This window comes from Acomys minous, assembly GCF_964271855.1.
Source record: "Acomys minous genome assembly, chromosome: 16".
NCBI lineage: Eukaryota > Metazoa > Chordata > Mammalia > Rodentia > Muridae > Acomys > Acomys minous.
In genome coordinates, this window is record NC_140498.1 from 12,617,396 (window position 1) to 12,631,587 (window position 14,192).

The 14,192-nt window shown below is 54.3% G+C and overlaps 1 protein-coding gene across 4 annotated transcripts; it reads left to right on the forward strand.

The window, feature by feature from the left end:
- The first annotated feature begins 173 nt into the window (after positions 1–173).
- Positions 174–8,283, forward strand: GJC2 (gap junction protein gamma 2). 4 transcript variants are annotated; one of them, XM_084764708.1, is made up of 2 exons: positions 174–585; positions 6,216–8,283. In XM_084764708.1, exons 1-2 carry the CDS (start codon positions 419–421, stop codon positions 7,555–7,557), a joined length of 1,509 nt encoding a protein of 502 aa, XP_084620834.1. In that variant the 5' UTR covers positions 174–418; the 3' UTR covers positions 7,558–8,283. The 4 variants fall into 4 exon arrangements, with proteins under 4 accessions (XP_084620834.1, XP_084620835.1, XP_084620837.1 ...); XM_084764709.1 differs by lacking the exon at positions 174–585 and adding an exon at positions 748–985; XM_084764711.1 differs by lacking the exon at positions 174–585 and adding an exon at positions 1,012–1,172.
- The last annotated feature ends 5,909 nt before the right edge of the window (positions 8,284–14,192 follow it).

Here is a 14,192-nt window from a genome sequence, read left to right on the forward strand (position 1 = left end):
GTGTCCAGTAGCCCCTGTCCCCGCACACTTTCAGGGTCCACGAGTCATCAGAGTGCTGCTCGGGTTGATTGTGTTCACTTCTTCCTCGGAGCCAGTCACCTGGGACAACCAGCAAGGGCTGGAATGGGCCCAACCCTGGAGAACCTCGTGCTGCTGCCTCTAGCTGTTTCTGAGTCACTTGGGGACTCAGAAGGACAGGCTCAGCCACAGGGGAAGAGTTACTTGGGACCTGTGTGTGTTGTGTGTTCTTGTCTTTGTGTATAGTCAGCCAAGCCCCCAGGAAGGGCAAGTGAATCCTGTCTGGGCTAGCAGATGGGCAGAGCCCTGGGGCTTTTGTAGAGGCTCCAGATTCTGAGCTCCAGAGGTTGTAGGGGGCTGCAGCATTCCTGAGGGCGCTGTCCCTCCCCTCCTGCCCAAGATGAGACATTCTGGGTGTTTGGGTCCTGCTGTCCTCCCCTTTTCCTCTGGGCTCTCTGCCCGGGCTGCCTGGCTCCGCCCAAGAGCAATCCCAGCAGGGAGGGCAGTGGTTGTTGCCAGCTACTCCCACCCCGGTGGTCAGCACAGCTCTGCCTTGTGCATCTCCAGGTGAGGCCACTCCTGGGGCAGGGCATGGGCAGATTAGGTAGGTATGGGTGTGTAGAGGTACCCAGATGGAAGAAGCCAGGGAGACTGGGGAGTTCTGGGCTGCTTCCAAAAGTGCAGATGGTCCTCAAGAAGGGTGAGCCAGAACTGCTTGGATCTCAAGTGGAGGCTGGGGAGGAAAAGTCCTGGGCCCCCAGCAGGCCTGTCTAGATCCCCGCTGCCCCACCCCCAGGGACAATCATGGATTCAGACCTTGGGGGGAACAATGGAGCCCTTGAGGGCCCCTCCTCCATCCCCCATTGTGCTTGGTGGCGAGAGGTGGCCCTAGCCCGGCAGTAGAACCAGCGTCCAGCCGGCAGGTGGAGGGGCTCAGCCAGAAGCTTGCATTTCCAGCCTGGAGAAGGTAGGGAGGGTACTGCCAGGGCCCTGACTGGTCTGTGCTTGGAGGGCTAATGTGGAGTTTGCCAGCTTCCTGTGTCCTGGCCTCTTTGGCTCTGTGGGGGTTGTCACAAAGGGGTGCTTCAGTGGAAGTCTCCCTGAAGCCCCGGCTGGACTCCTGACTTGCCATATTAAGGGATTTAGGGTGTCTGGTAGGTTGGATCCAGCAGCTTTGTGGCTACTTTTGGGTAACTAGAGCCATGGTGGAGAGATTTGGGGACTAACTGGTAAGCCTAGGGTGCATTCAGTACTTCCCTCAGGCAGTTTGTAAGATGGGCCAGTCCACTCCAGGCAGTTGTAGTTTGTCTCAGGGTTCAGTATGGGCACCAGGCCCAGTCTACTCACTCTGAACAAACTTCTTAGTTATCCACTTGCCTGCTGCCAAGCAGACCCTCTGAGCAGCGGGACGTACACAGCTGCTGATGGGTTAGTGTGACCTATAGCTGGTGCAGCAGCCTTCAGGATGTCACAGCAGTTCCTCCTAAGTACTTCCCACCTAGCTGCTTTGTCTAGGGATCTGCAGAGAGGGAGATGTGAGGATGGGTAGCCAAAAGGGGAGGTTCCAAGGATGGGGAGTGGGAGAAAAGACCTGTTTAAGAGGGCCTGCTGCCTGCTGGCTGCAGTTGATGTTGTAATGGGACGCGCAGAGAAGCCTGGCTCAGCTATGGAGGGGCTGGCGGACGTGACAGGAGGACTGAGGAAAGCCAAGGATCAGGTTGAGTGTAGGGAATTGGGTCCCTAAGCAATCCCAAAGGAAGACGTGGAGAGTCTGGTGGTACCTATCTAGCCAGCACCTCTGTTTCTGGAATGCGGTTTAGTGGAAGGTGCTTAACCTATAGTTGTCCAGACTCAGGGTTCTGACTCTTTCATATCAGGTGCAAGCTGGCCCACAAGCCCTGATTTCATCCAGGTAGTTAGTTCTGCCTGTTTGACTTTCCAGGAGAGTGAGTGACGTGCATGCAGGTGAGGCACCACAGGTACACAGGTCATAGGGGAGGTGGGTAGTTTGTACTGGGCACACAGGGCTTAAGACCTGGCATGTCAAGTCCTAATGCTTGTTGGCCACAGATGACTATCACCACACCCTTCACCTGGATCTCCTGTTAGCCCTGGGGAACAATGGAGGACCCTCCGGTCTCCCCCTAATACAGAAACACCCCAAACTAAGTTGCTGGCCATGTGTTTACTGGCATACTAGGCCACATGGCCACTACCCTGCTACCTACTTCAGGGCTCTGGTCAGTTCAGGGTCGGGCTAAATGTGTGAAAGGATGGGTTACTATAGAGGCTACCTCTCTGAAACCTGGAGAGGATTTCCAAGGGAGGCAGGGGCTGAGTAAGCTATGTATTGTGTGGGGAGGCACCCCCTGGCTGAGCTGTAGTGCCGCCCCACCCCCCCACTGATTCTAATTCTGGACCACGATGTAGGAGTTGCTTTGGGGTTTCTTGAATGAAGAACCCCTTCAATTAACTGAATGCTGGAGATGGTGCCACACCTCTGTGGTGGAGTTGTGTATCTTCAGCATGTTTAAATTTACAACAGAATGGGTAACAGTACAGAAAAATTCTCAGAGGACCTCATATCCCAGGCCCCATTGGCATGAAACATATCACCATAATAAACTCCGGTGCTGCCTCTGTGTTAGCTGAAGGCCACAGTCCAGGTGTTTTCTACATTCCCTTGCCCCCCACCCCCCGCCCCTGATTCCAGGGTGTCTCTTTGAAGACAGTCTCCTTGTTTTAGCTGCCCATGGCCTCTTGAATACCACCCAGGTATTTTTTTAGGGTGCCCCTCTTGGAAATTGGCCTGTGTTTTTTCTTGCTTTGTTGGGGCTATGGGTTTCAGGAAGAATATTATGAGAGTGATGAGCCTGTGTTTATAGATGGCATCAGTAGGATTTACAGCCATGATGGGAGGGCTCAGGTGTCACTGTAAAGGTGTTTGTCCCCATTTCATGCTGCCCTCTGATAGGATGTTGCTACCCACATGTAGCCACTGGAGTTGGGTGTGGGCTCCCCTCTCCTGTGTGTACAGTCGTGGAGAGTAGTTCCTCTGCACAGAGGCAGGGATGTTTCTCTGGTCCTCAGCCTACTTATTTGTGGACTATTATCTGGGTATCTATAACCAGCGCTGCAGTCTGTAGCCCTACTTTCCTTACTCTACTGGTTAAATTGTTGCAGCATCAATGTGACCAATCCACACAACAGTGTTCATGCGTGTGTAAGCACGTTCTTCCTCTCTGAGCTTGCTCCACACTCTTGTCTTCCCTACCTAGTCATCTGATCAACCACTTGCCCCAGGGACTCCCAGTTTCTCTTACTGGTGGGGGGGGGGGGAAAGTTAGAATCCAGAGTCCAGGACCTAGATATATATATATATGCTCTTTGATTACTTTGCGGCTGAGGCTTGAGAAAGGGTCTCAGTGTAGCCCTGGCTGGCATCAGACTCACCACATAGCAGAGGGTGATGTTGAAACTCTGATCCTCCTGCCTCTACCTCCCAGGTACTAACTTAGTGGCAGCATGAACACACCCATCTCAGAAATGCTCTTACTCAAGTGTTTCTGCGGTCGAGGCCTTTCAGAGGACACAGCCGGAGCGGATCTGTGCAGTCAGGGAAAGGCAGCAGGTGGGCTCCAGCATAGCAGGGAATGTCCTAGGAGCCAGCTGAGGAATGCGCAGGGCACTTGGTGCCGTGGCTAGGCGAGCAGTCACTGGAGGAGCCACACAGGCCTGAAAACCCCAGCACTTGGCAGGCAGAGGCAGGGGAATGAAGAGTTCAAGGTCATCTTAACAAGCCAATACACAGAGTGCGAAGTCCACCTGTGCTGCATAAAACCTTAAAGAAAAAAAAAGTCACTGAAGGGACAGCAGAGGTAATCTGGTCTCTGTGCACTCTCAGGGACCTGAGTGGGCATGAGCCGGGATTATAGGGAAGAGTGAAGTAGTTGAAACCTAGAGGGCCAGGGACTGCCTAGTCCCAAGTGGTGCAGGTGGCAAGTGTGGGTGGTCTGGGGGTTTGCACCTGGACCCAAGACGTTCAGGAGGGAGCAACTCAGATAAAGTAGTCCAAGGGCAAAGAGGTCACTTTGGAGGAGAGATTGACATGTGGGTCTTACCTTCTGTAGTTTAAGGTGTCTGCTGGCATGCCAGTGCCAAGGCTAGGCAAGAAAGAGATACGGGGAAGTCTCCCTGTGCATGGCCTGAGCCCAGGGCCCTGGGTCTTCCAGGTCAGCTCTAAAGCCACAGCACTTCCTAGTGCCACTCTTGAAAGTGAACATGCTGTGACTGTGCATGCAGGCATTGAATGACTGGTCCTTCCAGGGCAAAGTCCTGTTGTCCATCCAGGGACAAAGTCAGCCCAGGGCTAATCTACCATGTCTGCTGTTGCCTATGCACATCTTAACTCTGTGTTCGGTGCTAACCAGCCACTATGACAGGAGTAGGCATACCAGAGGAACGGCAAGCTGATAAGCAAGGCTTTGCCAGAGACCCAGCTGTTAAATACTACACACTACTAGGCAGGTCTACTCAGAAACTCCTGGTTCCAGACCCTCCTGGGTCCCCACTGGTAAGCCTTGGGCTCCTGTGATTGTGCCCTCAGGTGGGGGCTAAGACTGAAGCTGAGCTGATTGCATCCCAGGTGGCCCCACTGTATGTCCATGCCTGAGGCAGCGAAGTGGAAGGGCTGGGCCCCGAGGGTGCATCAGTCTGTGAGTGTGCATGTGCAGATACTTTTTATTCTTGCTGTGGGAGTGTGCATGGGTTCTTATGTGTACATGTGTAAGTGATCACCTATGTGCCAGAGCTCACGCTTTATGCATGAACACTTGTGAGCACTTAGATATGTAAGTCTTGAGTCCTTTGTGTGTGGTGGAGTTTGTGAATGCATGTATATGAGTGTTAGTATATATGTCTGTGTGTGCCCATGTGCATTTATGAATGTACACATCTGTGGGCATATTTGCGTCTGAGTGCATGTGCAGGCATGTGGTGTACAGTGTGTATATGTGGATGTGCATCTGTGTGCATCTGTGGTAGCTTTGTATGTGCATATGAATGTTCACATATATAATACACACACACAGAGACATACACACTTGTATGTGCATGCATGTATGCACAGGAGGGTGTGTGTCTCTGCTTGCACATGTGGTCCCAAGAGGGGATACACAGATGTGAGGATGTGGGGGCATTTCCTCAGGAACCCCTGCTGCCCTGCTGGCTGCCCCCTCTTCCTGCCCTGAAGGGAGAGGCCCTAGTTACATAAAGAGAGCTGGAGCCACCACTCCTGATGTTGGTCCATACCTACTGCTGCTGCCTCCCTCCCAGGCCTTGTCACGGGGAGGGAGCCAGAAGTGTCAGTGTTGAATGCTTGGGGGACTCCCGCCCTACACCTTCCCAGGAGCAGGTACTAACTCTGTGGTAGCTGTGAGGAGGGACAGTGGGCGTGAGGGAAGGACAAAGCCCTTCTCTGACGAAGGTCCAGACTGGGTCGGCCTGGATGTTGCCATCTCTTAGGCTCACAGGTGCCTGAGTGTGGCTGTGTATCAGCCTGCAGCCTCACCAGACATGGTCCTCCGTGGAGAAATCCTGGGACAGGCCAGGGGACTAGGACCTGGAGCTAGATGAACATCTGGGCAGATGACGGGCTGAGTGCAGCAGGACTAGCCAAGGGTCACGAATGGAAGGGAGTTCCAGAGCTGTTGTTGTTCAGGGTGTGAAAGGAGAAAGGCTGGGGCTGCTAGAGCATTGGGAGTTAAAGCATGGGGAGGGCTGGGGGCCAAAAGTGTGCTGGCAGGATGACGGTAAGCCCTAGGAGAGTGGCGACGGATAGGGGCTGACCCCTGGCTGAGCCAGGCTGCCCCTGCCCTGCTTCCCCTACTCTGCTAATAAAGGCAGCACACAGGCTTTATGGCTCTAGGAGCCTGGGTTAGGGGTGAGCTTGCCTCCTGTTGGAGCTTTCTTGGCAAGTTTTGGGAGACAGAAGACAGAAAAGGCAGGCTTAGTGGGAGATGTCCTGTCCCCATCACCCAACATAGGGTGGGGATGCAGATGAGGGAGACCTTCTCCGTTAGCTAGTGAGCTCCAGGTCATCTGGGTAGACAATTGCTGGACGAGCCTGCGGGCACCTCCACTCTGGGCTCAGCAGTTCCCAGTGGCCCCCTGATGACCAACTGCATGCATGCTTGTAGGTCCCACCTGCTCGCTCCCATGACCAACATGAGCTGGAGCTTCCTGACGCGGCTGCTGGAGGAGATTCACAATCATTCCACCTTCGTGGGAAAAGTTTGGCTCACTGTGCTAGTGGTCTTCCGTATTGTGCTAACAGCTGTGGGTGGCGAGTCCATCTATTCAGATGAGCAATCCAAGTTCACTTGCAACACGCGGCAGCCGGGCTGTGACAACGTCTGCTACGACGCCTTCGCGCCCCTGTCACATGTGCGCTTCTGGGTCTTCCAGATTGTGGTCATCTCCACCCCTTCTGTCATGTACCTGGGCTATGCAGTCCACCGCTTGGCGCGCGCCTCCGAACAGGAGCGCAGACGTGCCCTCCGCCGTCGCCCTGGCCCTAGACGCATGCCCCGGACGCAGCTGCCACCGCCGCCTCCTGGCTGGCCGGACACCACCGATCTGGGAGAGGCAGAGCCCATCCTGGCGCTGGAGGATGAGGAGGACGAGGAGCCGGGGGCGCCCGAGGGCCCGGGGGAAGACACGGAGGAGGAGCGCGTGGAGGATGTGGCTACCAAGGGGGGCGGAGGCGATGGCAAGACGGTGGTCACTCCTGGCCCAGCCGGGCAGCACGACGGGCGGCGGCGCATCCAAAGGGAAGGCCTGATGCGCGTGTACGTGGCCCAACTGGTGGTTAGGGCGGCCTTCGAAGTGGCCTTTCTGGTGGGTCAGTACCTGCTGTATGGCTTCGAGGTGCCGCCCTTCTTTGCCTGCAGCCGCCAGCCTTGCCCACATGTGGTGGACTGCTTCGTGTCGCGACCAACTGAGAAGACGGTCTTCCTGCTGGTCATGTATGTGGTTAGCTGCCTATGCCTGTTGCTCAACCTCTGTGAGATGGCGCACCTGGGTCTCGGCAGCGCGCAGGATGCTGTGCGCGGCCGTCGGGGAGCCTCCCCTCCCGGTCCTAGCCCCTCGTCGCGCCCGCCGCCCTGTGCTTTCCCGGCCGCGGCCGCCGGCCTGGCTTGCCCTCCCGACTACAGCCTGGTGGTGCGTGCGGCTGAGCGCGCTCGAGCGCACGACCAGAATTTGGCTAACCTAGCCCTGCAAGCACTGCGCGATGGGGCGGCGGTGGCAGCGGTGACCGCGGACCGGGACAGTCCGCCATGCCCAGGGCTCAATGCAGTCTCACGGGGGGCACCCAGGGCGGGCGGCCCAGCTTCCGGAACCGGCAGTGCCACGTCGGGTGGTACCGTCGGAGAGCAGGGCCGACCGGGAGCTCAGGAACAGCTGGTTACTAAGCCCAGGGCTGGCTCCGAGAAGGGCAGTACAGGCAGCAGGGATGGCAAAGCCACAGTGTGGATCTAAGGGCACTGGGGAGAGCTCAGCGAGGGCCTGGCATGAGAGGAGTCAAAGGAAATCTTTCTGCCCTCAACCGGTGGCCCCTGGTAGACCAGGTTGGGGACGTTTAGAAGAAGAGGGAGCTGAAGACCCTTGGGAAGTGCCGGCTCAGAAACCTCCCTGCACGGTGGAAAAGAGAGTGACCAAGGGGGATGGGCAGAGCTGGGTCTGCACTGGTAAGCCCCTCCAGGCTGTGCTGAGCAGAGATGACCCCTCTGCTAGGCTTGGCAACCCTTCCTTCTAGGCTCTCCCGTAGCTTCCCCGTAGGATGGGGGTGTCTGGCATGAACTTTTTGGAGACTGTACTTACCCTCTTTGCAGCAGCAGATAGATAGCTTTCCTCTGAAGCACCCTCAGAACTTACAGAGGCAGAGAACTCCCAGGTCAGGGGCAAGAAGACAGCCTAGATCTCCCAGCCCTTAGCGCCCTGCTTGAGACCAGAAGGAGGCCTGGGCTGAGAACAACCTCCTCTCTGAGCTGAGATTGCCTGGAGTGTGGCCCCTTCCTAGGGGACATCCCGGAAGTTCTGTCTTGCTGCTTATACCCACTAGGCTGTGGTCCAGGGCTGTGGCTTTTGCCATGTTGGAAAATTAGAGCTCTGGGGAGCCTGTCCTCATCTTCTGTGTCCTTCTCCCTGTTTTAAAGCCAACTTCCAGAACAAATGAAGTAAAATAAAACTAACTTTTTGTTTACACCCAAGAGTGTACGTGTACTTATGTTGTGAGGCTACATTGCACACTGCTCACTGTGCACCAGTGTGACTAACAATGTGTTGTGGGTCTGCATCTGAGCATTTGGGAATGTGTCCACTGCAGTTTATTAGGGGAGACAGCTTAACTGCAGGGAGGCTGGGAGAGGAGACCCCCTCTTCAGAGACAGGCTGGGGGAATCAAGCTGGAGGCCAAACCCTGGAGGTCACCAGACCTATGATGGTGCCACTTGGTGCCAGGCAGCATGCCAGGGTTGAGTGGTGGGGCTTGGTGGAGCACACAGATGTCAGAAACAAAGAACAGTCAGGCACAAGGTCAGTCTGCAGCTCAGGGGACAGAGGCAGTCCATCTTAGCCTGGAGGTGTGAAGTGTTGCCAGAGACTGCAGTGATGACTTTGGAGAGATGCGGGAAGGCAGAGGTTAGGAAAACACAAGCCACTCCTAACCAGGAGCCATCTCGGTGCAGACTCCAGGTGACCATCTGCCTCCTGTGAAGGGCAGGACAGCAGCACTCCCCGTCCCTTCCTGAAGTTCCCTCAGCCAGGCTCCCCTCAGCCTCAGTCTAACCTCAGCACGGCTGTAGTCAAATATAGAGGGCTGAGTCCCTCTCCTAGAGCCCACACACCTAGTCTCAGGTCTCAAGGGGTCTTTATTCCCGCTGAGCCCCACCCTGAGTGAACCCCGCCTTCAGGTAAACCCCACCCTCTTGGGAACCTAGTCTTCAGCTGAGTCTTAGCCTCAGGTGTGCCTGACGTCCAGGAGGGCCCGGTTTGAGGAAGCTCTGACTCAAGGCTGGGCTTTCACTCACCTCCTGTGACGCTTCCTCCCTAGGGGAAGCACAGAAGGCCACGCTGGGAACGGAGCCTCTGGAAGGAGGGTAAATCGAATCCATAGCAGTGTCTCCCCAGTGGGCTTCACAGGGGCCCAGCTGGTAGGTAGCATCTCTACTGAGAAAGCACCCCTGTTACAAGGCTTCGTGAGTCTGGGGTGGGGCTGAGCTGTTGGGGTGTCATCACAGAGTGGGGGCAGGGACTCCGTGCTGGGGGGCGGGGCTCAGAGTGAAGTGTGCAGAGTGATGCTCTTACCCTCTCTCTACCTCTTCTAGTTTGTCCTTCTGATTGGACAAGGCCTACCAGGCTTCCCTTGGTCTACTGTTTCAAATGCCGTTTATCTCACAGAAAAATGCTCCCAGACACACCCAGGCCATCTTTTTTTAATCAGTTATCCTTCACTGACACTGGTAACTGAACAGAGTCTAACTGGGGAGGTGTCTACAGCATGTACAGGTGAGAGCAGGCTATTGGTCTGTCTTTAAAGATTCATCGGTTTTTAATGTTGGGAGCCTTCAGGCTCTTCTCTACTTTTTAAACGAAGTGTGTAAACAATCATTGTAAATTATAGCATAACAGTTGGCCAGGTGTTTAGGGCCCAGGGTCTAACCTAGTGAGAGAGAGAGCGCAGAGTGAGGCCGTTTCCTGCTTAGATAGAGGAGAACAAGAAGCCCCTGGGAAGAAAACTTTTTTTTTTTCCTAGACAGGGTTTCTCTGTATACCCTTGACTGTCCTAGACTCCCTTTGTAGACCAGGCTGGCCTCGAACTCACAGAGATCAGCCTGCCTCTGCCTCCCAAGAGAAGAAAACTCTTTACAGACAGGTGGGCTCCGTGCAGAGGCCTCAGGCTTGTCTCACAAGGAGATTATTTGCAAAGTGTGGCAGGTTTTCCGGGATGTATGGACAGTGAATGTAGAAGGCGGAGCCAGGAAAACAAACAAAAACCATGAGAAAAAAAAAAAAGAAACTAATTAAAAACTGAAAATTTAGCTCAAAAGCTCTCCTTCTTCACATGAATCCTGGTCTGGGCCTTGGGAGCACAGTGTGTCTGTAACTGTTCATTTCCTGTAAGTTTAGCTCGGGAGCTATGAGTTTTCAAAGGCTCTGACCACCTACCCTTGCTATCACTTTCTTGCTCCCCCTTCCCTTGAAACTTCCTGGTGGGCTTTTCCTGAGCCTGCACTCTTCTACCTTATGTCCCCCCCAACCCCCCCACCCCGCCCATCAATTCAGCTAAACAGACGCCTTTAATTCAACACCTAGTTAGCATACAGGCCTGAGCTAACCAGACTCGAGTACTGGACATAAAAATGGTCAAGCCAAGTCCAGGTCAGCTGGCAACTCATTTTTGAATTTTTTTTCCTTGTAGGGAGTTGCTTCTCTACCTCAATAAAGCGTTACTTGTCCTTCTGATGTCCTTGAGGTCGTGTGTGTGTGTGTGTGTGTGTGTGTGTGTGTGTGTGTGTGTGTGTGTGATCAGTTTTGAGACAGTGAACCTGGGAATCACCACTAGCTCAGTGACTTAGGTGGCCCTTGAATTTCTGGGGCTCCAGCTACCAGAGTTAAGTCCACCTGAGCCAAGAAATAGGGTTTGTGACATTCAAAGACTCCCCGTTAACACTAGCAGGCACATGAAGTTCCCACGGTGGAGAGACTGGAGGAAGCATGGCTTCTGTTTGGGGGAGCCCTCAATTTAGTCAGCTAGTAGAGAATACAGTACACAGCAGGCAACCGGCTTCTGGGAGTTGTGTTTCTTTGGAGACTCCTGGCTGCTGCAGTTGCCTGCAAGCACACACAGCTCCACTTTGCAGGTGGGTTGGTTTGCTTGGCCTCCTATTGTGATTGCCCCATTAAGGGTACCTTGTGTATAGAATTGGGGTCTTCCACAGGCACGGGGGGGGCTATAGGTTGAGGACGGGAGTGTTGTAGGGCTAGCTGCCCCTGGGGCCCCTCTTCTTGGCTTGTAGATGCCATTTTACCATCTTTTCACTGCATCCTCACTGCCTGGATTAGGGCCACCGCGCTTACCTTGGTGGACGAAACTTTTTGAGACAGTGCTTTACTTTGTAGCTCATGTTACCCTCGAACTCCTGAACCTCCTGCCTCCAGTCCCCCCAGTGTGTACTACCACACCCGGTTCCTTAATAATTTCTCTTGAGGTCCTGTCTCCAAATGCAAGTACATTCTGAGTCCATGGAGTTTAGCATGTCAACATATCATTTGTCCCATATTAAGAGGTACTTACCCGGCTGAAGGCTTCTGTGTCTATGGGAGGAAAGACCCTTGACAGCGATGACTTACTTAGATCCTGTTGTCCCACGGCCATAGTCAGTGTGTCCCTGGATGTCTCCAGACTGTGCTGGCCAAGTCCCCAACCACCATGCCATCCACAAGTCCTAACCTTCAAGACCAGTTCCTTGACTGTGACATCACTACAGTCTCATGTGTGACTTTCCCCGTTCACCCCCACATAGAGATGGTAGCAACAAACTAAAGGAAGGGGTCTGTGCGAATTCAGGTTGGTGAAACAACGACTTCATTAGGGTTACTTCAGGGGCACGGGTAACTCCATAGGCATACTGCCAGGAAGACCCCTGGGCAATTTATAGACAGCTACAGGACCTGCTAATCCCACGTGCAGTGTGGATGACTCACAAAAATGCTGTACCACTGGGGAGGCCCCCCTGGGTGACTCACAGGGAGCTACACTGTTGAAGAGTCTCCTCCTTGACCTCCCCAGGATCCTCCTATCTCCTGTATAACCTTGGGAAAGGGCCAGACCTAGTGAGGAGATCTTGAAAACTCTCTGGGCCCCAAGAGCCTCCACCCCCTGCTCCACCAAACAGGGGGTGTTAATGGCTTGATCTCATGAGGGTCCTGAGTTCCTAGGGAGGTGATCATAGTTGCTCTGGTTCAAGATGGTATTGGCATGTCCTACTGGGAGGAAACAGATACACACACACACACACACACACACACACACACACACACCTGAGCACTGAGCCCCAGAAGATGTTCAACTCTCTTTAATTTCCAGAGGCTGAGGCTATCCAGCTACTAACCTGGCATTTATTGGTCACTTACCTTCATGCCTCAATTTCCCCTTCTGCCTGGCATAAGCACAGTTCCCACTGGTCACTCCTAACCAATGCTTATCACTACCTTCCCCTCTCCCGACTTTCTGATCCCTGAGCAGGCCTGTGTGGCCTGGCTGGAGGGCCCACCCTTATTCCACACTGTAGGGCAGCCATGCATGCCTTGTTGGCACAGCATCAATTGGGAACTGCCTGTCTCATCCCCATCCGTTTCTACAGTCTTAGCCAACTGGCTGCCGCTCATGAAAGTTTATGGAGGGCCAGGCTGGAGAGGGGCATGTTCAGAGACACCCCCAGAACAGAGGCAGTTCACTTCTTCCTCTGGGAAGGGAGGAAGCCTAAGGAGAGAAAAACAGGAAACCATTTCCATCCTGGGAAGTGGAGCCTGGGACCCCATCTGGCCAATTTTCCAGCTCTCCCACTCCCTCCCGATGGTGGTAGAACCTGGTCCTGTGAGAGATGTTGGTGGTGGCAGCAGTTGCAGCTGGGCTCTGAAGCCAGGAGAGAGCCCCTCAGGTCCCATCGTCCCCTCCTCATGGAAGTGGGGGGGATGGGCAGCAGTCCAGGTGCCAGCCTGGTGACGGTTGCTGAGCGTGGTGCTGGCAGTTTGATATGAAGAATCCAGAAAGTTTCCTGGGCAGAGGCTGCAGCCATCACCAACACACCTCAAGAGGCAAGTTTCACTTCATTTCACTGGGCTCATTTACATGGCACTGGCCATGGCTGCTAGCCAGGCATAGAGGGAGCTTTCTGGCGACTCTATCCGGGTCACTGGGGCACTGAGTAGATTTCTTGCTTGCCCTTCCTGCCCTCCCTGTATGGGTGGGAAGCCCATTTCTCCTGTGCTGGCCAGGGACAAACTGATGTGAGGCCTGAGGAATGTGACCCCCCCCCCAGCCCTATGGGTGTTGCCCCCACCCTGTGTTGTCCTATTCTGGCTTCCCTTATGTCCTCCCCCAGGCTGGCAGGGGTTGCCAGGTCACCCTCAGGCCTAGGGAAGAGGAAGTCGTCATCTTCCAGGGCCACGCATTCCAGCTGCAGGGAGGGTGAGTCAGGAAGCCTGAAGGGAAACTGAGTGCTGGAGGCCATGAATGGGGGACCTGCCTGGACCGCAATCAGAAAATATTACTCACGGTGGTTAAGGGGATGGTTGATGTTAAGGTGGTTGTCCTAACACGGGCCAGGCCTCCAGGGATCCAGGGCCTTCCAGGGTTTGAGGTAGACAGGAAGGCCTTGAAATTCAAGTGCAGGACCTGAGCCCTGGTCTCAGCCAGGGGATACATGTTCAGCCCTGCCCATCCTTCTTTTTTTTTTTTTTAAACAGATAGGGCTTTGAAGTACAGATTAGCTTTGAACTTGCTATCTAGATCTAGATGAGGATGCCTTTGAATGCTTGGATCCTTCTGATTGTGCCTCCCAAGTGCTGGGATTAGAGGCAGGCACACCACCCTGCTTGTTCAGGCCCTCTGATAGAGATCTGCCTGGGATCACTTGTTTTACCCAGTAACGCTGAGCTGTTGGCCTAATTTAGGGATTTGGCAGTGAGCTGCACGGAGAGCCTCTACCTGGCCAAACTATAGCCTCTGACTGTGCTCAGCTCTGTAAAATCCGGCTTCAGCAAGAACCCCGGATACTCTGCGCCACAGTTATGTGACTAGACCCTTATCCCCCAGACTGAGGGGCTGTGTGCTCAGCTGGCACACTTCCAGCAGGAACCTGCTAGGTAGGCTGGGCTGGAGTCCACCTCACCAGATGGAGTCTCCTTTTGGTTACCCTGTAGTCACCAACTGCCCTGCTCGTGTAAATGCCCGCTGCCAGGTTGTGTTTGGGGCAAAGCCTGCCCTCTCTTCCTGACTGCAAGGGCTGCTGCTGTGGTCTGGCACCTAAAAGTACAACTCTCACAGACCTATCAGTGTCTCAGTAACAGCTTAAAAAAAAAAAGACGTGTGTGTGCACGAGCGTGAGTGT

What these genes read in the sequence shown, in the direction of transcription:
- GJC2 (XM_084764708.1), top strand. Translation starts at nt 419, where the DNA reads ATGAGACATTCTGGGTGTTTGGGTCCTGCTGTCCTCCCCTTTTCCTCT. An exon ending in TCTGCCTTGTGCATCTCCAG is followed by an intron (nt 586 to 6,215) that starts GTGAGGCCACTC and finishes GCATGCTTGTAG; the next exon opens with GTCCCACCTGCTCGCTCCCA.